Below are 27,593 nucleotides of genomic sequence, written 5' to 3'. Positions count from 1 at the left end.
AAAGCATGCAGCGCTAGAATATTGAGATTACCTCGTAATGCAATATGACAAACTCAATAGAGATAAACGCAGCTAGCATATAAGTACTAGTATTTACAACCCATACTGAAACACACTCTTAATCAAACTAAGGTGTACATGGTGACATGGGTGTCAAAGTCAATACATCAATGGAGTAACATAAGGAAATCTGTGACTTTTGTGGTAGGTAGTGTGGCTGTGGAATGCACTAACCAGATAGCGCATTTGATAGCGCATTGGAGTAAAATGACCTACTCCTGGTCACTGGATAGGGAACTCTGCCGGAGTGTTGGTAGTCTCTGCCACAGTCACCAGAAACATCTGTATCGATAAACGTTCATCCGATATGTTGTGGAATCCTTTCTGACAGCAACCTCCAGGGGGTGCAGTGCACGCTCATAAGACAGGAGTCACCTTGAAGGCTCGGAAATAAACCCAAAAAGAGAGGCCTCCGATAGTGTAGTAACTTTTATTAAGGGGTGTAAAAACAAATGAAGCACTTACATGATATATTCACAATTCCAGGTAGGCCCTTTGACAACGTGCCATTGCCACGAAACGCGTTAGGGAGATGCTATTTGACTTATCACCACTGTCCACATGGTCCACACCTTGATACGGGCGGCCATTCTTGTACCTACCTGGAATTGTGAATATATCATGTAAGTGCTTCATTTGTTTTTACACCCCTTAATAAAAGTTACTACACTATCGGAGGCCTCTCTTTTTGGGTTTATTTCCGAGCCTTCAAGGTGACTCCTGTCTTATGAGCGTGCACTGCACCCCCTGGAGGTTGCTGTCAGAAAGGATTCCACAACATATCGGATGAACGTTTATCGATACAGATGTTTCTGGTGACTGTGGCAGAGACTACCAACACTCCGGCAGAGTTCCCAATCCAGTGACCAGGAGTAGGTCATTTTACTCCAATGCGCTATCAAATGCGCTATCTGGTTAGTGCATTCCACAGCCACACTACCTACCACAAAAGTCACAGATTTCCTTATGTTACTCCATTGATGTATTGACTTTGACACCCATGTCACCATGTACACCTTAGTTTGATTAAGAGTGTGTTTCAGAATGGGTTGTAAATACTAGTACTTATATGCTAGCTGCGTTTATCTCTATTGAGTTTGTCATATTGCATTACGAGGTAATCTCAATATTCTAGCGCTGCATGCTTTTTCTCTTTGTGACTGTTATCTTATGAGGCGTTTTGAGGTTTGCCTTTCATGCGAGCTGCTTTATATTCTGTTCTAATATCATCCAGCGCTCGTTTTACCCTCTTTTGTTTATTTAAGTAAAGGTGAAAGGTTAAGGCCAGGGTCAAAGGTCAGGGTCAGTATATTTTGGGCAGGATTTGTTTTTAATTAATATCAATGTCAGTTAGTGTCAGTGTCAGTGTGTTTTAGGTAGGACAAAAAAAAAGCAAAATGTGCACTATTGTTTCTGGGCGGTACTACGGGTACAAACAACAAATAATGTACACATATGTGGTATCACTGCGATCGTCAGGAACAGGAGAATTTATTTTGGGTTTGGTGGTAGGTTATGATAGTAACAAGAAATATACAGCTAAATTAAAAAAATTGTTTTTTTACTATTTTGGGCCAGTTTTCTTTTGATAATATAAAAAAGAGGTAGTTGTGATGATATGTATGGTTTTACTAACACATGTCAAAGTTGCAAAATTGTGCTTAGGCATTAGGATTTGTTTTACCTTTAGGCGTGAAGGGGTTAAAATTGTGCATGCTTGCGGAATGACGAAAAACAACAGTACTTAAACATTTCTTGCATTAAAAGTCTTTACAGGTTACCAGTTTAGATTTGCATAGGAGTTCTGATGCTAGAATTATTACTGTCACTCTGACAGTGATAACGATACCTCACGTGTGGTGTAATCACTGTTTACATTTGCATGCGGGGCCAACACATGTATTCGCCTTCTTTGTGTGCAAGAATGGTGGAACGGGTACGCTTTAAAGAAGTATTTTTTAATGTTATTTGAATTTTCTTTTACACTGTAACAATGTACGACAGATTCTCAGTAAATTTGAATGTTGTTTGAAAGTAGTTCAAAAGTTTGATTTTGGAATAAATGAATTTTCGAGAACAAAAACCACATACCTGTTAGAAATTCATACCTTTGAGAAAAATTTCCCAATCTATTCCTTTGAATTTTCTCATCACTGCGAACATCCTTTTGACCCCACTAATGATTAGAAAAGGAGGAACTCAAAGACATAAATTGGGTACAACTGGATTAAAAGGTAGACATCGGAAAGGAATCTGTTATTACATGAGATGGTCAGACTGTCTACTGTAGGCCCGATATAAGGTATAAATTTCCCAATATATTCCTTTGAATTTTCTCATCACTGCGAACATCCTTTTTACCCCACTAATGATTAGAAATGGAGGAACTCAAAGGCATAAATTGAGTACAACTGGATTATTATTATTATTATTATTATACATTATTTATATAGCGCCAAAAGGTTTGCTCAGCTCTGTACATTATAGGATTAAAAGGTAGACATTGGAAATTAATCTTTTATTACATGAGATGGTCAGACTGTCTACTGCAGGCCCAATATAAGGCCCTACCAATAAGTACAAGACCCCATTGTCTGACAATAGGATTTATGGAGCACCAGTGGTGCCATATGGCAAGTTTAGACACTGTTGAGAGAACCTAAAATGGACTTTTATTGGATGAGGATAAAGATAAGTGGAGCTGTAGGATGTGGCTCATTTGTCAGTTGTTTATTTTGCAATTGCTAGCTTGAGTTTGTTCTTGCAGCACTGGGATTTCTAGTTTGAATCCCAACCAGGAAACTAACTGCATGCATTTTTTATGTTCCCCCTGGGTTTCCTTCCACACTCCAAAGACAAGCTCATAGGTTAATTGGCTGCTGCCCTAGTATGTGTATGTATGCATGTGAAGCAGGGACCTTAGATTTGTCCTTGAGGACAGTGACTAATGTGAATGCACATTTTGCAAAGTGATGCATATGTTGTCAGCACTATATAACTATAAATGTCTATAATATAAATAAAAACATGACATATCTGTTCCTCCAGGTAAATCTAGTACACTGGTTGTCAACCTTTTGGACTTAGGAGATCTCATATGTGGCCCTTGACATCACCAAATGGCTGCATATAATATTCAGTATATGTAATACTAGAAAACACTGCAGACATAATAGAGGATATGATGGTCAGAGACTGTCTGGGAGACTGGGATCATCTATTGTTTCCCTACACGATGCTACAGGTTTGCTTGGAGACTGAACATGCCGCAGTGTCCATTGATAGACTTGGGACATGTTACATGAGGCTAGCAGAATTATCACATTACAAATCAATGCTTTTATTCCCACTACAGACTGATAGGGTCTGAGGGCTGCGCAACAAAAATCAAAGAGCCACACGTGGCCCATGGGTCGCAGGCTGGTCACCAGTACCAGTATACCAGACTTTTGAGGTTAGGTTCAGGTTGAAGAAGGTGAAAAGATCAATCTACCAAAAGGTAATATTTATTTATAAGTGTAAGAAAATTATTGATAATATGAATGTAAACATGATAAGAGTAAGTGGAGCCTGGTAAGCTGAGTGAGCTTGTGGCTTTTTATGGATGCTCCAGCAGTGAGATCTCCATGCCTAAATTTCCAGTTCTGTTCCTGTCCACTTCGGAGATCTGAGTGTTCCAGAGCCTCTGTTACATTCCCTGTAAAATAAATAAAAGGTTCAGTGGGAATCCCTCATAATGGGCATAGCAAGTGTGCAGACCTGGGATCTCAATGCGCGGATGAAGGGTGTCCCTCATAATGGACACAACAGGTGTACAGACTCAGGAACTCAGTACCGGAATTATGGAAACCCATTAGAATATGCACAGCAGGTTTGCAGACATGGAAACCTTGTGAAGGGATGGTGAGAACCTCTTATATTGGCCACATCAGGTGTACACCCCTGGAAACTCTGAGCAGGGATGGTTGAAACTCCTCAAAATTGGCACAGCAGGTGTAAGGACCTGGGAACTCAGCACAAGGATTGTAGGAACCTTTCATGTTGGGGGCAACAGGTGTGCAGACCTGGAAATTCAGTGCAGCCATGGTGGGAGCCCTCATAATAGGAACAGCAGATCTGGGAACTCAGCGTAAGGATAGTAGGAACTCCTCATAATGAGGACTACAGGTGTGCAGCCTTGGGAACTCAGCACAGGGATGGTGGGTGCCCTCCTAATGGAAGCAGCAGGTATACAGACCCATGAACTCAACTCAGGAAATGTGTGAGCCCCTCATAATGAGCAGATCAGGTGTACAGACCCATGAACTCAACTCAGGAAAGGTAGGAACCCCTCATAATGGCACATAGGTGTACAGACCTAGGAACTCAGCATAATGATGGTAGGAACTCCTCATAATGGGGACAACAGGTGTGCAATCTCAGGAACTCAGTACAGGGATGGTGGGAGCCCCTATAATGGGAAGAGCAGGTGTACAGACCCATTAACTCAACTCAGGAAATGTGGGAACCCCTCATAATGGGCACATCAGGTGAACAGACCCATGAACACAACTCAGGAAAGGTGGGAACCCCTCATAATGGGCACATCAGGTGTAAAGACCCATTAACTCAACTCAGGAAATGTGGGAACCCCTCATAATGGGCACATCAGGTGTACAGACCCATTAACTCAACTCAGGAAATGTGGGAACCCCTCATAATGGGCACATCAGGAGAACAGACCCATGAACTCAACTCAGGAAAGGTGGGAACCCCTCATAATGGGCACATCAGGTGTACAGACCCTTTAACTCAACTCAGGAAAGGTGGGAGCCCCTCATAATGGCACATAGATGTACAGACCTGAGAACTCAATGTAAGGATGGTAGGAATCCCTCATAAATAGGTGTGCAGACTCGGGAACTCAGCACAGGGATGAAAGGAGCCCTCATAATTGGAAGAACAGGGGAGCAGACCCGGAATCTCAGTGCAGGGGTGGTGGGAATCCCTCATAATGAACAAAACAGATTTGCAGATTTGGGAATTTAGCTCAGAGATCTGTCCAATAGAGTTCCAAAAAGACAGATGCTACTGTTAGGTAGTTTACCTTTCTAGTGTCCACCAAACTCTAAAAACATCTGCTTTGGGAGTACTGACCTTTAAGAGGAACTCTACTGCATTTTCTTACAATCCAAACAAAGAACCATGTCCTCTTCCAGCCAGGGGGAGTCGTGTGCTTTAGCCAAAACCAGCAAACTCAGAAATTGCTCATATATTGTATTCAGTCAGTTGCGTATTACTGAAAATGGTTTACAGCTTTTGGCAGATGATTTATGTGCACACCATAATGGCCAAAGAAACTGACCGAGCAACTGTGAGGCTCCTGCTTGCCTGTTATCACTTCCCACAATTCACTTACCTTCCCAGCCTTTATTTGAAACCTTTTATGAGAATTCAGACGCATTGAAGGCACATGCAGGCGTTAAACGAGTGGCTTACATCCCTTGCTCTTAATTAACAGATCAGTTAAGCAGCAAACAGCCAAATTAAAAGAGCAAAGGCTTTTTCAGTTGTACAGCTTTAATTACCAATCCGCTAGTGGCCTTAATTAACGGACCTGGCGATTTCCCCAGGGTTCAAAGGAGTCGTTTTCCTCCACGCACTACAGAAAAGGCCAAGAAGACGAAGTTACAGCTGATGAGGGATTTATTGTTTTCTTTTTATTTCCCGTCACTATTCGAATAGTTTTTTTTCCCCCATTTTCTTTTTAGAAAGAGCTGACTTTGAATAAGAGGAACATAAAAAAATATGCTTGCTGGCAATTGTGTTGATATATACATAACATCAACCATTAATCATATTTAAAAAGCAAGGTGCCAGTATATGTATGCAGATAGTAGCATTTTATGATCTCAGCACCGTATATCTTGTGGAATATGTTTGCTTTTTCACTTTCTTGTGTACATGCTATGAATTATGAGATTATGAGTATAAAGCTTTTCAGAGAAAAGGATACGGAGTGAGGCTGTTGAAGATGAACTCCGGTCAGAACTACATTTTCATACAATGGCTAGTAAAAAACATACATTAATCATTAGTCCAGCTGCCAACAAAGCATTACTTAACCACTTTTCTACATTGTTTTGCTGGAAATGATTTTAAACCAACAAACAATTGTAGATTTTCTGAAAGCAGAGACCCTGGAGAATAAGATGATAACAGTCTCAACTTTTTATGTTTCTCAATATTTGCGCAGCTGTTTATCACTCATATTTTCAGGAAAATATACAATAAAATAAACTAGAAAAGCTACAATTTCTGGGGAAATTGTGTGAAGTGTTCTTGCCTCCACCAGTAGTCTAAAACTCACACTCTAGCTTTTGTTTTTTAATTTAAATATTTATTAATTTTTCATGTTATTACAAATATCCATAAAAGGAGACTCAACACATATAAACATTCATAACATTTCTACATTTCCCCTTCTAAAAACTCTTTTCTTTCCCGACCCACTCTAGCTTTTGTTACTCTGCTGCCTGCTCACACACCTGGGTTCCTATGGCAACTCACTCTACAGCAAGGGCAGAGAAGAGCGGTTAAAAACAAACTGCTCCAACTTGCTCACTTTACTGGCGGTTGCCATCTTCAAACGGTTGTAGTTTAAAAATTATAAATCTGACACCAAAGAGCTTTTTTGAGAATCACAAGACCCAGACCTACATTTTGTTGTATAGTATGTCTCTGAAATATTAAAAATGAAGGCACAGTCACAGTTTAGAAGTTGCCCTTCAAATTTGAGGTGGCTAGAGTGGAGTTTCAATGAATGTCAATGGGCGGCGTGAGTTGCAAACAAATGGTCATATTGTGAAAACTATCAGGACTATGGCTTAGCTAAGGACATTTTTAGTGGCAGCAGGGATAGCTGAACATTTTGATATAAGATTTGTGTAGGTGGGCTTGAAAATGAGGGAGTGATGGCAGTTTAGAAATCATGTCCTGATTTTTCAGCTCCCACTCTAGCTTTTGTCAGCTCCCACTCTAGTTTTGAACATTCCGCCATTCATTCCTATGGGACCAATTTTACCACAAAAACGCCGATATTTCGTGAACCATTCAGCGAAACGTTCCACAAAGTAATAGCGCACCAATCGGGAACAATCCACACATTTCGGTATATTACTGTCTATGTAGTGTAAATACTGTGGGAGGAGTTAGGGTGGTAAATTTGGCTATAATAATAAGAATATATATGTGAGATAACAGTAAGTGGTCTGCCATGCAAGAACACTTAATTATAGTGCAAACAAACACAATATTATGCCCAATTATTTTGGTAAAGAAATTATAACCTAAATTCTCCATAGGCAACACTTTAAAAGCCTTTACAGGTATCCAATTTAGAGTTAACAATGAATTATGGCCTTGAAATTATTGCTCTCACTCCAACATTCGCAGCAATATTTGTGCTTGCCCTACGCTGCACGTCTGCATTCGGGGGTGGCAGGGGTGCTCTAAAACTTTTTTTACTATAATTGTTTAAATAATTTTTATTTTTTCCATATATATATATTGCTGTCACAAGGGGGCTAACCAGCCCTCCATGTGATAGCATAGGCAGGTGACAGGTTCTCTTTATCAATAAATTGGGGGTCTTTTGGACCACTACAGCTAATCAAGCACATATTGCTACAGTATCTGGGGAATAACAGCTCTGAAGTGAAATAATACATGTTTCTTCTGGGTTCATTAATTGCAGGGGGAATCAGAGAATGGATAAATCACCCTACCCCATCCCTTGATGAAGTCACGTTACCAATGACGCAGAGTGTTGGTCGGAGCTGGGTGATGTCACAGGAAACTGGAAGTGTAGTGATTATAACTATCATGTATTAATGGATGAGTATATATGGCAGGACTCCTAAAGTGATACTAAAGGTTCAGGTTTTTTAAAAAAGTAACAAACATGTCATATTTACCTGTTCTGTGCAGCGGGAGAGAGGGGTGTGTATTTAGAGTAGTTAGATTTATTTCACTTTTCTTTGTATTGATGTTTTTCCCTTTCGGTGTATTCTGCACTTTGTGCATTGTCACTTTCATTTTTTTATTTTACATTTTTTTTCCCGTTGTCTGTTTTTTAAATTATTTATATAAAAAAGACAAGAAATTATGATAATGAGTGGCCTTTTTTTTAGCACAAAAACAGGTCCAGGATAGTTGAAAGGAGCTTCCATAACCCTCAGGGGCCATTTAAAGCCCACTACACTCTTTAAAACCACCACAAAACTCGTTAAAGCTGCACTCTGGATAAACAGCTAAATCTACTAATAAAATACATGTTTGAAAACTGTCTTACCTTTCCAACACAGAGGAAACTTTGAAAAACTTTCCGGTCTCAGGGAACCCCTGCTAAAAATGACTATATTTACAACTCATGATGCATTAGTGTGATGGTCAGTGGGAAGAATGCTCCTTACTCGTGTGGTCAGAATTACCCCCCCTACAGATAGCCAAAAAGATCAGTGGGAACTTATCTGAGAGGCAGAAATTTCTTACTGTTTAAAGTGATTCTAGGTTGTATTTTTTAAAAATAACAGACATGTTATACTCTTACAGCCCTGATCCTCTTCTTTTTGGGTCTACTATTGGAGGTCCTGGCTCCTCTTGCTATGGGACACTCAAGCAGGCTCGTTCTTGAGCCACACTCCTGTAAATGGACATTGACACGCAGAGTGCAGCTCAACGCCGCCCCCTGCTCTCCTCTTATTGGCACCCTGGCTGGGATTGACAGCAGGGGGAGCCAATGACTCCCGCTGCTCTGTGAGCCAATGAGAGAGAGACCCGGGAGAGCTGCTGCTCTCATGCACATCGCTGGATTAAGATGGGGCTAAGAGATAGGCACGATGTTCCACATATGGTGGGAATGTCCGAAAATCCAAGCTTTCTGGAAGATAATAGTCAAATTGATCAAAGATATAACTGAAACTGACATAGGGTCAGACCCAATGATGTGCCTCCTACACAATGTGGAGACATCTGTAAATAAACATAAAGATTCAGGTATATGGTACTTTCTGAATGCGGCAAAGGGGTTGATACCCAAGTTTTGGCGGAAATCTGAGGTACCGAAGGAGGATGACTGGATCAACAGAGTGAACCAGATAAGTAGAATGGAAAGAACATACCATATGCAGGAAGATAGGATGAGAGTTTATTTCAGGAGATGGGAAAAATGGGAAAGAGCAGGATTGAAAGAAAAATATAGGAAAATATGAACTAGGATGTTAGTAAAAAATTAATAAACCTCAAGAGAGTAAAATGGGCTAGAGTCTGCAGAGGGGGAGGAGGGAAGAGGAGGGGGGGAAAGGGGGGGGCAGTGGGAGGGGAAAGTAAAGAGTTTTTAGAAAGGGAAAGGTAGAAATGTTATAAATATTTATGTGTATGAGAATCTTTTCCCCTTTATGGGTTTTTGTATTAACATGAAAAATTTAATAAATATTTAAATTAAAAAAAAAAAAAAAAAGATGGGGCTAAGGTAAGTACAAGGGGGGGGGGGCTGGGGGTGGGAGCTGCAGCCAGAAGGGTATAAGGTACTCCTAGCAGCCTCTGGAGGAACCCTAGGGTTCCAGGGAACCCTGTTTGAGAAACCCTGATCTAGTCTTTGGATTTACAGACCTTTGCCCCACAGCACAGTCCTGCCTAATAGGGTTGCAGACCTGATCTTTCTGTGTAGTTTCTGCAGTTTCACTTTCAGGTGCCCTCCTCAACCCCAGCCAGTGGCTGGACAGTGAAAAACAAAGCAGCAAACTGATTAATACATCTCTGTTTTCTCCTTCTGCCATCATGATACTTGCACTGCAACATATCTGGTTTCTTTTGTTGCTTCTCCTTCTCCCAGTCTAAGATCTGCTGTGCAGGGACTGCAAAGGCCTTATACCATGTCATATTCAGGTACTTACCCTGCTGACTTTTAAAAAAAAAAAAATTTAAGGATGTAATAACGAGTACAGAGCTGAATTAATGTGTGCTTTTTTATCTGCACAGATTTAATTTCACCTTGCCCAACTCCCAAAATTTTGCATAAATGTATTGATCTTGACAAACAGCCCAAAGTAACAGTCTGCCCTTGATGATGTTGCAGGCTGAGCAAAGTGTGAATGCTTTTCTGAACTGTTTGGGTTAACTAAGGTATCTATGCATGTAACATAGGAAACATCCGTACTGGGTTTAACCTCTTGCAACTAGGTAACACATACTGTATGTGGGGCAGCATGGAGAGTGGGCCGCACATATACATCCATGGCAGTCCGAGGTTTCTTGTGCTGGGAGGGGTCTCACTGCACGTTTTCAGCACAGTGGCCGAGCTGTCCTAGACTTCTCCTGGTCTGTTTTGCTTTACGGCGCTGTGTTACTTTAACTGACAATTGCGCGATCATGCAATGCTGCATCCAAATTAAATTTACATCCTTTTTTTTCCACGAACTTAGCTTTCTTTTATTTTATCGCCTGTGAGGTTTTTATTTTTTGCGCTATAAAAAAAAAAGACCGACAATTTTGAGAAAAAAATATTTTTGACATTTTGCTAATAAAAAAATTTTTAAAAATTAATTTCATCATAAATTTAGGCCTTCTGTTGCAATGTCTCCATTTGCTTTCTCTTCTCTGATATCTTCTGTCCATTTTTTGCAGATGGGAAGGCCGTCTCCCTGTCTCCGCTGGAAACCCAGCCTCACAGTCCCCGCTATTCCTCCTCCAGCCAGCGAGAGAGCCTGGAGGTGCGTGTGCGGGAAGTGGAAGAGGAAAACCGCGTCCTGCGCAAGCAGCTCAGTCTGCTCCAGAAAAGCGGCCCTTCACATCGACTCAGCAACCGCTCCAAAACCTACTCCATGGAGGAAGGGACCGGTGACAGCGAGAGCCTGCGAGCAGGAATTGTGGCTGGGAACAGCTCTGAGTGCGGCCAGCAACCAGTGGTGGAGAAGTGCGAGGTATTACTAATGAATTATTCATTTATTTTACTCATTTTTATAGCCATGATTTTTTTTTATGCTCAGCATTTTGCAGATCCATTAATATTAGTCATTGGCTTCCAAAGGCATTTACAATTTAAAGTATATGTAATCCTTAATCTGTTTATCAGTATGTTTGACATCATGCATATTTGTATACAGTTTTCTTAAGCAATTTTTTTGTGTTTTTTGTTGTAAAGCATACTTGAAATTTTTGCCAGTAACAGTACTTCCTGTTGTAAGTTCACAAAACTAATCCACTGCCGCACATTTAGAACCAGTGTTCTCAGCCTGCTGTACATGCTGCTTCTGTTAAGGCTGGTCATACACTATACAATTTTCTGTACAATTTCTGCCCAATTTCCTTTAGATTTACCTTCAACTATGTAGAGAAACTATGCAATTGAAAGTGTTGTTAGGTTTGACTTCCTTTTATGTGGTTTTTGGTAAATCTAAACCAAAGATCTCAAGAAAATTGTATAATGTGTTGCCAGCCTAACTGTGGAGGTGTTCTGTCCTCGCTACACGTTTCCCTGTGTAATACTTAACATGCATCTAAGCCCTCCTATTCTTTATTAACAAAAGAACATAAACCCTTTCATACAGTGAATCCCACTTTACACCTTCTTGTGTAGTAACCAGCCATGACCAAAAGGTCACCAAAATACATTGTAATAATTCAGGAAGATGATATGATGATAAGTTCCAACGCATGTCGCCAAGTTGGCTTCTTCAGGGGCTCAAAGAAGGGGAAAACACTGTAAATATATATATGTACAATTCATTCTGGAGAGATCTTCTGCAGTTCCTGTCTTAAAGTGGAAGTTTACCCATAACAACTTAATAAAAAAGAATTTTCTTAGCAAGAAGCATAACTATTTTGCCAAAAGTATTGGGACGCCCCTCCAAATCATTGGATTCAGGTGTTCTAACAACCTCCATGGCCACAGGTGTATAAAATCAAGCACCTAGGCATGCAGACTGCTTCTACAAACATTTGTGAAAGAATGGGTCACTCTCAGGGGCTCAGTGAATTCAAGTGTGGTACTGTGATAGGTTGCCACCTGTGCAATAAGTCCATCTGTGAAATTTCCATGCTACTTAATATTCTATGGTCAACTGTTAGTGGTATTATAACAAAGTGGAAGCAACTGGTAACAACAGCAACTCGGCCATGATGTGGTAGGCCACGTAAAATAACAGAGCGGGATCAGTGCATGCTGAAGCGCACAGTGCGCAGAAGTTGCCAACTGTCTGGAGAGTCAAAAGCTAAAGACCCCCGAACTTCATGTGGCGTTCAGATTAGCACAACAACAGCATGTAGAGAGCTTCATGGAATGGGGTTCCATGGCCGAGCAGCTGCAATCAAGCCTTACATCACCAATTGCAATGCAAAGCATCAGATGCAGTAGTGCAAAGCAGGCCGCCACTGGACTCTAGAGCAGTGGAGACTTGTTCTATGGAGTGACGAATCATATTTCTCTGTCTGGAAATCCAATGGATGTTTTTGGGTTTGGTGGTTGCCAGGAGAATGGTACCTGTGCCAAGTGTAAAGTTAGGTGGAGGGGGGATTATGGTGTGGGGTTGTTTTTTTTAGGGATTGGGCTTGGATCCTTAGTTCCAGTGAAGGAAACTCTTAAGACGTCAGCATACCAAGATATTTTGGACAATTTCATACTCCCAACTTTGTGGGAACAGTTTGGAGATGGCCCCTTCCTGTTCCAACATGACTGCGCACCAGTGCACAAAGTAAAGTCCATAGAGACATGGATGAGAGAGTTCGGGGTGGAGAAACTTGACTGGCCTGCAGAGTCCTGACCTCAACCCGATAAAACACTTTTGGGATGAATTAGAGTGGAAACTGCTAGCCAGGCCTTCTTATCCGACATCAGTGCCTGACCTCACAAATGCTTCTGGAAGAATGGTCAAACATTCCCATAGACACACTCCTAAACCTTGTGGTAAGCCTTCCCAGAAGTGTTAAAGCTGTTATAGCTGCAAAGGGTGGGCCAACTCAATATTGAATCCTACAGACTAAGACTAGGATGCCTTTAAAGTTCATGTGTGTAAAGGCAGGCGACCCAATACTTTTAGCAATATAGCGTAAATTCCACATTAATAATTATGTTGCCAAATTTAATGTGTGCCGTAAATTGTGTCCAGCATAGTTCTAATTTTGCTGAAGCCAAGAGCCCTGGGCAGAGAGAGCACTCATAGTTGTCACTCTTGATGGGTACATATGACAGGTTCCTCGGCTCTATTATATTCCACCACCATACATTTATGGAGAATGTACCGTATACTTCAACTGCCAGGGAAGAAGATGAGGAACATGTTACGTCACTAGACTGAGCTAAATACCAAAGAAGCAGAAATATGTAAATATTAAAAAAAAATATCCAAAGGGCTTTAGGAAAGGCAGGGCTTGGTGGGTGGTTTGTTGTTGGAGTTCCACTTTCAAGTGGTTGTAAACCCTTATACAGTTGTGTTCAAATTAGTAGCAGTGTGTTGAAAAAAGTGAATAAAGCTCAAAATCCTTCTAATAGCTTTTATTTCCATACACAGAAATGCATTGGGAACACTACACATTCTATTCCAAATCAAAACATGAAGAAAAATATATCATATTTGTGTTGTTCCTCTAAAAAAATTGAAGAAAAGTGAATATTAGACTGTTCACAAAAATAGCAGTGTTTGTATTCTTCTTTACAAACTCAAACATTCACTATGTAAACTGAAAAATGTTTGAAGATTTTGCTTTCCTTTGAATCACTTAGTTAATATTTAGTTGTAGTCGCACTGTTTCTGAGAACTGCTGTACATCTGTGTTGCATGGAGTCAACCAACTTCTGGCACCTGTGAACAGGTATTCCAGCCCAGGATGATTGGACTACATTCCACAGTTCTTCTCTATTTCTTGGTTTTTGCCTCAGAAACTGCATCTTTGATGTCACCCCACAAGTTTTCTATTGGATTAAGATCCTAGGATTGGGCTGGCCACTCCATAACGTCAATCTTGTTGGTCTGGAACCAAGATGTTGCACGTTTACTGGTGTGTTTGGGGTCGTTGTCTTGTTGGAACACCCATTTCAAGGGCATTTCCTCTTCAGCATAATGCAGCATGTCCTCTTCAAGTATTCTGATGTATTCAAACTGATCCATGATCCCTGGTATGCGATAAATAGGCCCAACACCGTAGTATGAGAAACATCCCCATATCATGATGCTTGCACAACCATGCTTCACTGTCTTCACAGTGTACTGTGGCTTGAATTCAGTGTTTGGGGGTCGTCTGACAAACTGTCTCCGGCCACTAGACCCAAAAAGAACAATCTTACTTTCATCAGTCCACAAAATGTTGCGCCATTTCTCTTTAGGCCAGTCAATGTGCTCTTTGGCAAATTGTAACCTCTTCAGCACGTCTTTTTTTCAACAGTGGGACTTTTACGGGGGCTTCTTGCAGATAGCTTGGCTTCACATAGGCGTCTTCTAATTGTAACAGTACTCACAGGTAACTTTAGACCTTCTTTGATCTTCCTGGAGCTGATTGTTGGCTGAGTCCTTGCCATTTTGGCTATTCTAGCCATTCGAATGGTAGTTTTTCGCTTTCTTCCACGTCTTTCAGATTTTGGTTGCCATTTTAAAGCATTTGCGATCATTTTAGCTGAGCAGCCTATCATTTTCTGCACTTCTTTATATGTTTTCCCCTCTCCAATAAACTTTTTAATCAAGGTACGCTGTTCTTCTGAACAATGTCTGGAACGACCCATTTTCCTCAGAATTTCAGAGAGAAATGCACTGTAACCAGCATGTACAACATTTGCTGCCTTCCTTCCTTAAATAAGGGCAATAATTGCCACCTGTTTTTCAAAGAATGAATGACCTCACTAATAGAACTCCTCACTGCTATTATTTTGAACATGCCCCTATCAATTAGTGATTCAATTACACAGAATCAGCAGCATGCATGTCATGACTGTTGGGTCTGTTGGATTTCTATTACTCTACTACACCTGCTAGTAAATTATTTGCCATGTAGAAATATAATTTCTATCAAAAACAGTGATTGATCAGGTTAGTGATGTCTGACTGCTATTATTTTGAACACAACTGTATATACTCAGTGAAGTGACTGGTCTCAGGTGACACACAGATGAAACACATCCTTCTACATAAGTTGTACCTTTTTAACTGCAGTATTTTCTTTTTTACATCCGTTCAAAGTTCAGAATTTAAAAAGCTTGTCTGAGAGTTCAGAAAAAAGGGGCGGAGAGCTGAAATTACACTCTGCAGAGCTCAGGGAGGAGAGGTCTGATTGCTGATTGGAGGGTAGAGACACACCCCCTCCACACAATTCACAGGAACAGAGCTGAGGTTGTCAATCAGCTGTAGATCCCTCCTCTGATACCTTTTTCTTTTGATGTCAGGAAAACTTGTCAGAAGTGATTCATACAGAGGAAAGAGGTAGCAGACAGAAATGGCACTTAATGATCTGTATTGAGACAAGTACACACTATAGAAGGAAATGCTTTGTTCGTGTTTGATGTCTGAGACTTACAACCACTTTAATTATAATTTTCTGTTTTCTAAACCTCGTTTGTGCTTTACCTTTGGAGTACAAGGTGCACGTAAAAGGTCCATATTGAGGTTTGACAGGTAGCAACAATATAAGCAACCATATTGTTAAAGGACATACAAAAGTGAACAATGCATAACCCCAAACACAAGTCAGCCTTGAAACCGCTCAAAGAAACTGCCATTAGGAATATTTCAAAGTGCATTGCTCTAAAAAACATGTGTATTTCAAGGCATGTAACTATGCAATTATCTTATTTTCTTCCTCCCAAGCAATAACCGTACAAAAGGCCCATTTTGTTGCCACTTGTATAAAGGAATTTTTTTCCTTCCCTCGTGATAACAAAGACTTCGCAGAGTTTCAGCACCTCGCCTTCTGCTCTCTTATGGGTTAACGGTTTGTTTTCCCCTGATGCTGACTGTGTTGTGTTTAAACATAAGAATCTCTCAGTAGGACGTGATGCGCGGTTCAAATGGGCCGTGAAACTCAGATTGACAGCGTGAGTCAGGCCTGTCTCTTGGGGAGGGTAAATGGAAGAAAATTCACAGGCAGAATATTCATTTTTTTTTTCCCACAGCATTACATGCCTTGCAAACCTTATTTTTTTATACGATTTCATGCATTGAAAACAACTTACTGACTCTTTGCATTGTGGAATATAATACGATAAAGTAGAATTCTTGCAGGTGGAATTGCATAATGGATTTGAAGCACTTAAATCCTTTTTTCTGTACTTAATAACCCAGTCAGGTTAGTCCCACTTGCCCCCTAGTCAAAGTCTGCATTTCAGATGGCTGCGAAAGTGGAGAAAAGCGTGACAGACGTTTATGTGGCTTCACGCGTTATGCTCTGGCCCCAGTGCGCCAGTATAAGAGCGCAGCCTCCCACCGGCTCCAGGAAAGTGTAAAGTCCTATGGAGTATGTGTGTGTGCGTGCGTGTCCCCAGCCACCTCATTTCCATTACCGACTCTGTTACTAATCACAAGACTGTTCCGCCACCTCTTATTGCATGGATGAAGTGCTGCAAAAATTGACTTGGTGGATGAATGCATTAAAAAAAAACCCATGCACTCTGATGTCCTGGGTCGTAGCGCACACAGGCTGTTCAGGGAAGCGGTGTAATGTGTCGGTCACTGAGATGTGCTATATGCTCTGAAGCATATGGATATTTTTCCAGAGTGCAGATTGATTGAAAATGGATTGTTGAACATGTTGGCTTTTTAATAAGACCAAATGCAACATGCAGAGTGCAGTAACCATGGCAACGGGTAATCATTTAATTCATTGTTCTGGCTGATAAGTCTAAATTTGATTGGTTGCCATGGGTTACTGCCCTTTACCTATCTAATTATTGATCTCTTATTAAAGTATATATAAACCCCCATCTTGTAAAACAGCTCGTTCAGTTTAAAATAAAAATGAAAGGCAAAACATTTGTATATACACTATATTGCCAAAAGTATTGAGACACCCATGGATTGGAATCCAGCGATGGGATTCACCCATCATTGGATTCAGGTATTCCAATCACCACCATGGCCACAAGTGTATAAAATCAAGCACCTAGGCATGCAGACTGCTTCTACAAACATTTGTGAAAGAATGGGTCGCTCTCAGGAGCTCAGTGAATTTAGAGTGGTACCGTGATAGGTTGCAGTCCAGACGTGAAATTTCCTGGCTATTAAATATTCCACGGTTAACTGTTAGTGGTATTATAACAAAGTGGAAGCAACTGAGAACAGCAACTAAGCCACAAAGTGGTAGGCCCAGGGCCATCTTTAACGTGGGGCAAAAGGGGCAGCTGCCCAGGACCCAGTCATTGTTGTGGGGCCCAATGCAGCTGCCCCCTGAGCCCATGCTGCCCACCTGAGTTTTCTTTTTTCAGCCACCTCCTGCAGTGGTCACGTCTGTATTTACAAGTGACAAGTTCTAAGGAGCTCCCCCGGCAGCCGCTCTGAACCCTCCCTGCTCTACACATTGATCTCCATAGGAGAGCATAGGAGGGAGGGACCAGGACTCCACATAGGCAGAAGCTCCTCCTCACTGGCAGCCTGCATAGACACACTGTAAGTATTCCTCTGCAGCCACACTGTGAAAATTTTGTGGGGCTTTGTACTTGTGAGTGCTTTGTACTTGTGAGGGGGAGAGAACTTGGATGTACACAGCACACCCCTGAACCCTGCACTCTGTACACAGCGCACTCCTCAATCCTGCACTCTGTATACAGCGCACCCCTCAACACTGCACTCCCTACACAGTGTAACCCAAACTCTGTACACAGTGCACTCTTCAACCCTGCACTCCATACATAAAACCTGCACTCTGTACAAAGCGCACCTCTCAACCCTGCATTCCATACATAGTGCACCCCTCAACCCTGCACTCCGTACATAGCGCACCCCTCAACCCTGCACTCCATATACATTGCACCCCTCAACCCTGCAGTCCGTACATAGCGCACCCCTCAACCCTGCACTCCATACATAGCACACCCCTCAACTTTGTACTGTGTACACAGGTCACCCTCAATCCTGCACTTCGTATACAGCGCACCCCTCAACCCTGCACTCTGTACATAGCACACCCCTCAAACCTGTACTCTGAACAGAAGGCACCCCTCAATTCTGCACTCTGTACACTGTGCACCCCTCAATCATGCATTTCATACACAGTGTAACCCTGAACTCTGTACACAGCACACCCCTCAATCTTGCACTCCATACATAGTGCACCCCTCAACCCTGCACTTCATACACAGCGCACCCCTCAACCCTGCAATCTGTACATAGCAAACCCCTTAACCCTGCACTTCATACATAGCGCACCCCTCAATCCTGCACTTCATACATAGCACACCCCTCAATCCTGTATTTCATACATAGTGCATCCCTCAACCCTGCACTGCATACATAGCACACCCCTCAATCCTGCACTGCATACACAGTGCAACCCTGAACTCCATACACAGCCCAACCCTGAACTCTGTACACAGCACACCCCTCAAGCCTGCGCTTCGTACAAAGTGCACCCCTCAACCCTGCAGTCTATACGTAGTGCCCCCTTCAACCCTGTACTCTTTATGTACTTTGGCAGCCTATCCTCGGAGATGCTGCTCACATTGGGCTCTGTTCTTACTTGCACTCAGTCAAGCTTCATAGTTGTGTATTCTCTGCTATGCTCAATGCTAATAACAAGTTTTATAATTTTCTGTCTATTGGTGGGTCATCCCCCATGCAGTCTGTGGTGTGCAGGAAGGGAGGAGATTGTGTGCTGTAACCTCTAGCAACCAATCAGTGAACTGTAATGATGTGCAATAAACTCTAGCAACCAGTTAGTGAGCAGTAATAATGTGCAGTAACCTCTAGCAACCAGTTTGCAGTAATGATGTGCAGTAACCCCTAGCAACCAATCAGTGAGTGGTAATGATGTGCAGTAACCTCTAAGAACCAATGGGTGAGCAGTAAGGATGTGCAGTACCCTCTAGCAATTAATCAGTGAGCAGTAATGATGTGCAGTAACCTCTAGGAATCAGTGAGCAGTAATGATATGCTGTAACCTCTGGCAACCAATTGCTGCCTGATCTGCTGCAGTAAACTGATTTTGAGTCTAGCTACTATTTACAGTATGTCTCAGAGTGGGGAGCTTGGGGGGTGGCAGCTAGGGGGGCCCCAAAAAATGTTTGCCCAGGGTCAAATCAATATTAAAGATGGCCCTGGGTAGGCCACGTAAAATGACAGAGTATGCTGTCAGCGCACAGTGCTCAGCAGACGCCAACTGTCTGCAGAGTCAAGAGTGCAGAGAGCTTCATGGAATGGGTTCCCATAGCCGAGCAGCTGCATCCAAGCCTTACATCACCAAGTGCAATGCAAAGCGTCGGATGCAGTGGTGTAAAGCACGCCGCCACTGGACTCTAGAGCAGTGGAGATGTGTTCTCTGGAGTGACAAATCACGCTTCTCTGTCTGGCAAACCGATGGATGTGTCTGGGTTTTGCGGTTGACAGGAGAACGGTATTTGCCTGACTGCATTGTGCCAAGTGTAAAGTTTGGTGGAGGGGGGATTATGGTATGGGGTTGTTTTTCAGGGGTTGGGCTTGGCCCCTTAGTTCCAGTGAAGGGAACTCTTAAGGCGTCTGCATACCAAGACATTTTGGACAATTTCATGCTCCCAACTTTGTGGGAAGAGTTTGGGGATGGCCCCTTCCTGTTCCAACATGACTGCACACCAGTGCACAAAACAAGGTCCATAAAGACATAGATTAGTGAGTTTGGAGTGGAGGAACTTGACTGACCTGCACAGAGTCCTGACCTCAACCCGATAGAACACCTTTGGGATAAATTAGAGTGAAGCTCAGTGTGTAGGGTGATCAGGCAGGTAAGAAACTTTTTAATTCGGAAGAGTCTGCTCTGAATTAAAAATTGCCATTTGCCATTTTTTCTAAAGTTCCATATTAGGAGGTTAAAAGAGAAAAGGACAATGGCTAGGAAAGTGGAAGAGAGAAGAGAATAGGGTGGTGGTGGTGGTGGTGGGGGGGGGGGGGTGAAGTGAAGAATAGGAGAAGAGAGAAGTGGAGAAAAGATAAGAGGAGAGGGAAGAAAAGAAGGGTGCAGAGGAGAGAATAGAAGTGGTGAGGAGAGAAAAGGAGAAGAGAGAAGAGGGAAAAAGATAAGAGGAGAGGGGAGTAGAGAAGAAAAGAGCACAGGAGAGAGGATGGGGGGAGTAATGAAGAAAGAGGAGACAACTGGAGAAGTAGTGGCAGGAAAGGAAAGGAGAACAACTTGAGGGTCAGGAAACAGAATGGTAGATAAGAGACACTAGGTGAAGGGCAGAGAGAAAGAAAGAGGGGAGGAGAGAATGGGAAAATAACCAGGAACTAGGAAATGAGTAGCAGGAGAATGGATGAAAAAAAGGATAGGAGAAGGGAGGAAAGGGGAAGTGAAGAGAAGATGGGAGAACAACTAGGAGGAAATGTAGAGATGAATGAGAAGGAGAACAATTAGGAGGAGAAAAGAGAGGTCAGGCAAAGGATGAGATAAGGAGAGATGAAGAACAACTATGAGGGGAGAACAGGAGAAAGGAGGAGAGTACTGAAGAATATGTAGAACGTAAGGAGAGAGAAAGGTGTAGGATATTGAATGAATGAAAAGGACAAAGGAGGAAGCGAAGAGATGGAAAGAGAGGAGAAGGAGAGAGAGGAATGAAGAACTTGTAGGACGTAAGCAGAGGGAAGGGTGGAGGATATTGTATGGGCGAACAGTTAAAGGGAGAACAGGAGAGAAAGAGGAGAACACAGAAAGAAAAATAGGAAAAACTAGGAGGAGAGGAAAGAGGCAGAGAGAGAGAGAGAGAGAAGAAATCAAGGAGAGCGACTATGAGGAAAACAAATAGCAGGAAGAAGAGGAGAGGGTAAGATTCAAATGGAGAACTATTAGGAAACAAGGAGAGGGAGAACGAGTGATGAACAGAGGGAATACTTGAAAGGGGAAAGGTTCTATGGTCTCTGTGCTAGATTTGACTCCTAAACCAAGTTTAATATAAAGACTTTTTTGCCTCCAGATGGTTAAACATCATGATACAAGAAAATGTAAGCCATGTATAGATAGATAGATAGATAGATACATAGATAGATAGATAGATAGATAGATAGATAGATAGATAGATAGATAGATAGATAGATAGATAGATAGATACATAGATACATAGATAGATAGATAGATAGATAGATAGATAGATAGATAGATAGATAGATAGATAGATAGATAGATAGATAGATAGAAACCTGTTTCCTTTATTGTACCAGTTTTCACCGTTACAATCAGACCAATGTTTATCTCTGAATTGTCTGTAGCAGCAGCTGACATCAGGATCCTGCATATCATTCTGTGTTTACAAGTCTGCAACTAATCTGCTATTCCCGTCTGCTGCCTAATGATTAGTTAGTGTGCCGATCTGCAGGTCGGTATTAACTCTGGATTCATTTTTATCATTAGTTCCAGAGAAGACTTTCTGTCTGCTCACACCTGTGTATTTTCCTCGGTCATTTCTCTCATCCAGCCAGTTCTCATGTCTCTAGCTCATTTCAGGGTAACGTTGACCTAATTAGAAAACAGGATATTAGTGGTGAGATATCAAAACACCTAAATACAAAAACACGTTACTGGGAACAGATAATGTTAATTTTTTGGCCTGACACCCTCATGAATTATGTGTACGTTCCCCCATCCTCATAATACATGGTGACTGACTGCACACATGGGCTGTACATTTAGCATGGATGGGTAGGGAAGATGCTGTTGCGTCACTGGAGCTGAACCATTTTTCTCTCTTTCTTTCCTGCATAGCTGTGATATACAAGAAAGGAATAGGTGAACACAAGAAGGCAAGGTTTAAATCTGGGTGTCTGGCAATTAGAGGAATTCTTACACCGTAAAACTTTGTGGGGGTTTTTTTTATTTGAATGACTTCTTATTTTTCTAAAGTGATAAAGGAGTATTTTATGTGACCACGTTAGATTTAAAATACCTTATGCTACAAGTTAAGGCCCAACTCAAGCCAAATAAAAAAAATCCCTTCCAAAGGGGCAGTGCCTTCACTGCAAGGGTAAATTGTTTGTTTATGCCTAGGGGGGGAAATAAAAGGAGATTTACATACCCGATGCTCTCCTGCCCGTATCTAGACTGGTCCCCACAGTTTCTGCACCCTCAAACTCCACCATCATAGATTATTAAGACTAGAGCAGGATTCATGGACCTGCTCTGGACGTGAGGATGCCAGCTCATGGTGAAGAGCCACCTGCCAGGGGAGCAGAGGATCAGGTAAGTAAAACGTTTTCTCCTCCCTAGAATGGGCAATTCACCCTTGTAGTGTGGTAACACTCCCACTGCAAGGGATGCATTTTTATTTGCCCAGAGTTAGGCTTTAAAGTGTTACTAAACCCACAACAGTAAAATGAGTCTGTATATGCAGTAAAGCATGCTTCTTATACTCACTGTGGAACCTAAGGGGTTAATGCTCTGCATTGTGTAAAAAGGCCATTTGATCCTGTTTTCTCTGCTCCTCCTCTTGTTCAAATGTCCACATCTTATCTCCTGATAAGACAGACTGAACCCATAGCCATTCTGCACATGCTCAGCTTAGTGTGTATTGCTAGAGAGGTTTTTTTTGGGGGGGAGTGCATGTGATTAGCACATGGCCAATCAGCACTGTCCAAACATAGGTGATAGGTTTTGCATCCTCCTAGAGCAGAAGGAAAACTCATCCTACAAACTTTAACCAGTGCTCTGCTGAACACTGATAGAAGTCACAAGACTGCTCTAAATGCTGATGAGAAAGGGTATTTAGCAGTTTATATTTACTAAAATAATTGCATTTTCATGTTCTGTGTACTGTGGGAGACCAGTTAATGCATGTTCCTGGGTTCAGTAACTCTTTATCTCTTTTCAAAAGCCAGCTTCTTGTTACAAATGTGCTTCAAGTTGAATGAGGTTCTGGCTTCTTGCACCTCTGTGGCATTCCAGTGGATTTCACAGAATTCAGAGCTAAAAGTGTATGTAAGCACAAACAATTAACCACTCTTAAGCCTAGTACACGATGAGAAAATCAGACAAAAAATACCACTTTCAAAGTGGTCGCCCGATAATCTGATTGTTAGTACACAGCTTTCGAGACATGATCACGACAGTTCATGTGAAAATATCTGAAGTGACAAGAATGAATGATTTCCTTTAATCAGTACAGTATTAGTTTGTAAAAAAATCGAGCAACCCAGACCACGCATGCTCAGAAACAAAAGAATACATTACATGACTTCCGAAGCTGTATTCTGTCTTAGGAGAATTTTCATAACTTTAGTAACCTATTCATTTTCGATATTAGACTAGCGTGCAAAAAAAAATGGACGATCACTTGTCCGATATTCTCATAGCATGTACGATCTTTTAGACAGGCCATACATGATTTATTTTTCTTTCGTTCAACCAGCAGGTTGGACAAAAGAAAATAAATCAATTCCCCCATCCACACATTTGAGGTGGATGGGGGAATCCCTCCAGTGGAGCTATTGTATTCTGACAGCGCAAACTTTCCTGTCATCAGAATACGCTAATCTGCACTGCCAGTCATAGTTGGCAGCACTGATTGAGAGGAACATTTTCCAAAAAGTTGGTTGTACAGAAGTCGATTGACATTATTTTCTTAGGTCTTAAAGTTTGCTATTGCCTATACTTTGGAGATGCAGACAATGGGACTTGTTAGGTAGTTTAGCAAACGATATTGGCCAGGGCTGACACCACTGTGTCTGTGTATTGTCAGTGCACTATTGCACACTGTGTACGGTCATATATGCTTTTGGGGACTTAAATGGATAAAACATGGAGAACCTCCCAACCGCAACACAAACAGATTTAAAAATGTTTTTTTCTTTAGTAGAGTGGGAAAGGTTATAACCCCTGTCAAGTTTGTATTGCTGTCTGTGTCCCTGATGGAGACCCTATTTCTGTGCTGAGGAACTGTTGTCACCATTAGAATAAGGGAGGGAAAAATCTAATAGAGCCCCGGTCCACAGTAAACATGCAACTGGGTTTCTAACCTCTCCAAACTATTCAAAGATAAAAAAAAGTGTTGGCTGGACATATACTTTAACCACTTAGTGACTGCTCACCTTCAGTGTACTGTGGATGGATGGCCATCCCATTGGGGGGGGCACGCACATGCCCACCCCCCCAATCACAATCGCATTGGGAGCCTGTCAGCAAGTCCCAGCCAATGATTTATAGCTGGGACCTGCTGATTGGCTGGGTACAATCACAGCCAAGAACTCAATCAACACAGAGCTCTGTACAGAGGGATCAATCTCTGTGTTTCTTATCCCTGCAAAGCAGGGATGATAAACTTAGAGATCTATTAGTAAAATCAACACACAATACACACATTACACATAGTTATACACACATTTACCCCATGATCACCCTAGATGTTAAATCCTTCCCAGCTGGTGTCATTAGTACAGTGACAGTGCAAAATATCAGTGATCACTGTAATAATGTCACTGGTGATGTCAGTGGCAGTTAGTTTCTCCCCAATGTCAGTTAATGTCAGAGTGCCCTCCGCAGTATTGCAGTCCCATTATAAGTTGCTGATCACTGCCATTAGTAGTATAAAAATAAATAAATAAAAATTCCAATATATACAGTATACCATTATTTGTAGGTGCTACAACTTTGATGCAAACCAATCAATATACACATATTAGGAATTTTTTTTATCAAAGACATGTAGCAGAATACAATTTGGACAAGATTTATGAAGACATTTGTTTTTTTTTATTGGATATGTTATATAGCAGAAAGCTAGAAAAATGTTTTTTTTTTGTTAAAATTTTCGATATGTTTTTCATTTATATCGCAACAAATAAAAAACCCAGTGGTGATCAAATACTACCAAAAAAAGCTCTATTTGTATGAAAAAAATTACTCAAATTTCGTTTGGGTACAGCGTTCCATGACCGCGCAATTTCCAGTTAAAGTAGTGCAGTGCGTTATAGAAAAAAATGGCCTAATCATGAAGGAGGTAAAATCTTCCGGAGCTCAAGTTCTTTTTGGCAGTTCACCTTTACAATAAGTAAATTATATATCAGGCACATTTATGGCCTTTTTCTTGCCTTTTCTACTGGCGCAGTATCCATTACTTTTCAAAACTCATTGAATCCAGTCTAACATCTGTCCAAGTCTTAGCACATTACTATCTTTTTGCCTTTTCTGTCTGGCTCTGCATTTGAAGAAAGTTTTGCAGGTTTAATCATTTTGCGCATTTAGTATGAAGGAAAATTTTAGCTGACCACATTTCTTTTTCTCTGGAATTCCTTTTAAGTCTATGTAACTAGTTCTTCATTGCTGTAGCTACAAAAAAACTTTGGCAAAAACATAATGTTTAAAGCAACACTGTGGCAGTAACAAAAAAAGAAAAAAAATTCTGAAAGGAAGGTACATGCAATGAAAGAGATTTTATATTCACCTCTCCGCTCTCTGAGGGCACATGCCTCTTTCTTCCCTTCTATTCCAGCTCTGCAGCCTCTTTTGGTCTATTCAACATTCAACCTCTCTGGAAGTGTTAAGTCCCTGTGTGCCCACATCATGTGCCATGGTTCATTCCTCCGAGCCCTACATGATTGTAGGACCCAGCAGTGACATAGGGTCAGGGGATAGAACCATGGCATGCACGGGGGAAGCAAAGAAAGACTTTTTCTTCCCCTTGGGTATGCCAAACCATAAACCCTTTTAACAAGACCCTGTTTCTGGACCATTAATTTCAACAGCTTTCTCATAAGATTATATGTATACGAATAACTCACTTCTTAGAAAATACCTATTAAATGCTGCAAAAGCGTGTATACTGGCTCTCTTGAAAAAAGACAGACCTGCCAACCTTGGAACAATGGCATTACAGGGTTTCTGACATTCAGTTAATGGAACAATTTATAGCATTCCTAAAGAATTAATCTGAAAAACATTTTAACATCTGGACACCCTGGTTAATGTATACGAATTCTCTCCAAATTGAAAAACATCAGTGTCAGACTGCAGTTGGAGGGAGGTGATATTCCCCCTCCTTCTCACCATGTCTACACCCTACTCTCCCAACCCCAAACCCCTCCTCCCCCTTTTTTTTTCTCTTTCCCTCCCCCCTATTTTTGTCTCTTTCACCACAAAATCCCACTCACTAATCTGCTGTAACACTAAAAAAAAGACCTTGGCAGGGAAATTACCTGTCATTGCAGAGACCCCCTTCAAGCTTTCCATTTAACATGTCTCTATGTCAAACTAATATTTAATCTCTTGCTTGGTATGTAGCATAACGTAGTTTGGATTTGTCCAATGTTATACTCCAATAGGTTGTTTCATACTTTATATGCTTAAATGTCTACCCTTTAATTCGTCAAATTAAATAAAGAATTAAAAAAAAAGACTATATGTGTGAAGCAAACAGTTCATTAATTGAGGGTGTATGCTATAGACCCCCTAACCTTAAAGATGAAGAGGAGACCCATCTCTTTCACAGTTAAAAATGGTGAGAAGGCAGGCCAATGTTATAAACATGGGGGACTTTAACTTTACTGATATTGATTGGGCAGACAAAACTACACACTCAACTAAGGTTCATCATTTCTTGAATGTAACCTAGGACAATTTCATGAGTCAAATGGTGGAAGCCCCAACTAGAAATAATGTTCTACTGGATCTACTAAATCCAAATAACAGAAAGCTGATTCCAGATATGGAAGTAAAGGATAATTTAGTTAACAGTATTCAGAGAGTAATTACATTTGCCATTAATTATGGTAAAGGGAGACTCTAGGGAATGATAAGAAAACTACATTTCAAAAGAACCAACTTTACTATGCTGTTCTTCATACTACATGATATGAAACGAGATCACATTTTTGCATCAAAGAACACTGAAGTAATATGGGAGTGCTTTAAAGACATACTAAACAATGCCACTTGTCAGTGCATTCCACAGGGTAAGAAATATAAAAGAAGAAAAGTTAAACCTGGCTGGCTAAATTCTAATGTAAAAAGGCATATTAATGAGAAAAAACTGTCCTTTAAAAATTATAAGACTAAAGTGTCACCATTAGTATTTTAAAACTACAAAGAATTCAGGATGAAATGGAGAAGACCGATCAGGGCAGCTAAAATAAATTTAAGAGAGACACATTGCTGAGGAGAGGAAAAAACGCCCAAAAAATGCTTTTAAATATATTAATAACACGAGGTCAGAACATGTTGGCCCGATAAAAGATGATCAGGGGAAGTTGAAAACTTCCATGTGTTGACATCCAAAAGCCCTGAAAAGCAATCAGCTGTGGATCTGTTGCCTCCTCACCTCCTGACTGGAAGAAGTGAGCTGTTTTAAATACAGGGGGGTATAATATAAGATACAGTTAAAAAACAATGTATTGAATGTACTTGTAACTGAT

At 41.2% G+C, this 27,593-nt stretch overlaps 1 protein-coding gene across 1 annotated transcript in view; it reads left to right on the top strand.

Annotated features, from left to right (window-relative positions):
* Positions 1-27,593, top strand: part of LARGE1 (LARGE xylosyl- and glucuronyltransferase 1) — a 580,120-nt gene that overhangs the window by 274,969 nt on the left and 277,558 nt on the right. Inside the window, exon 4 of the mRNA XM_089680649.1 lies at positions 10,726-11,021. Within this exon, the coding sequence (XP_089536775.1) occupies positions 10,726-11,021 (296 nt within the window). The remainder of the gene's footprint in view (positions 1-10,725; positions 11,022-27,593) is intronic.

The sequence above is a fragment of the Staurois parvus genome, unplaced genomic scaffold (assembly GCF_062004578.1).
Source record: "Staurois parvus isolate SC_StPar_1 unplaced genomic scaffold, SC_StPar_1.0 ptg000249l, whole genome shotgun sequence".
Lineage (NCBI taxonomy): Eukaryota > Metazoa > Chordata > Amphibia > Anura > Ranidae > Staurois > Staurois parvus.
This window is presented reverse-complemented; position numbering and strand designations above follow the sequence as displayed.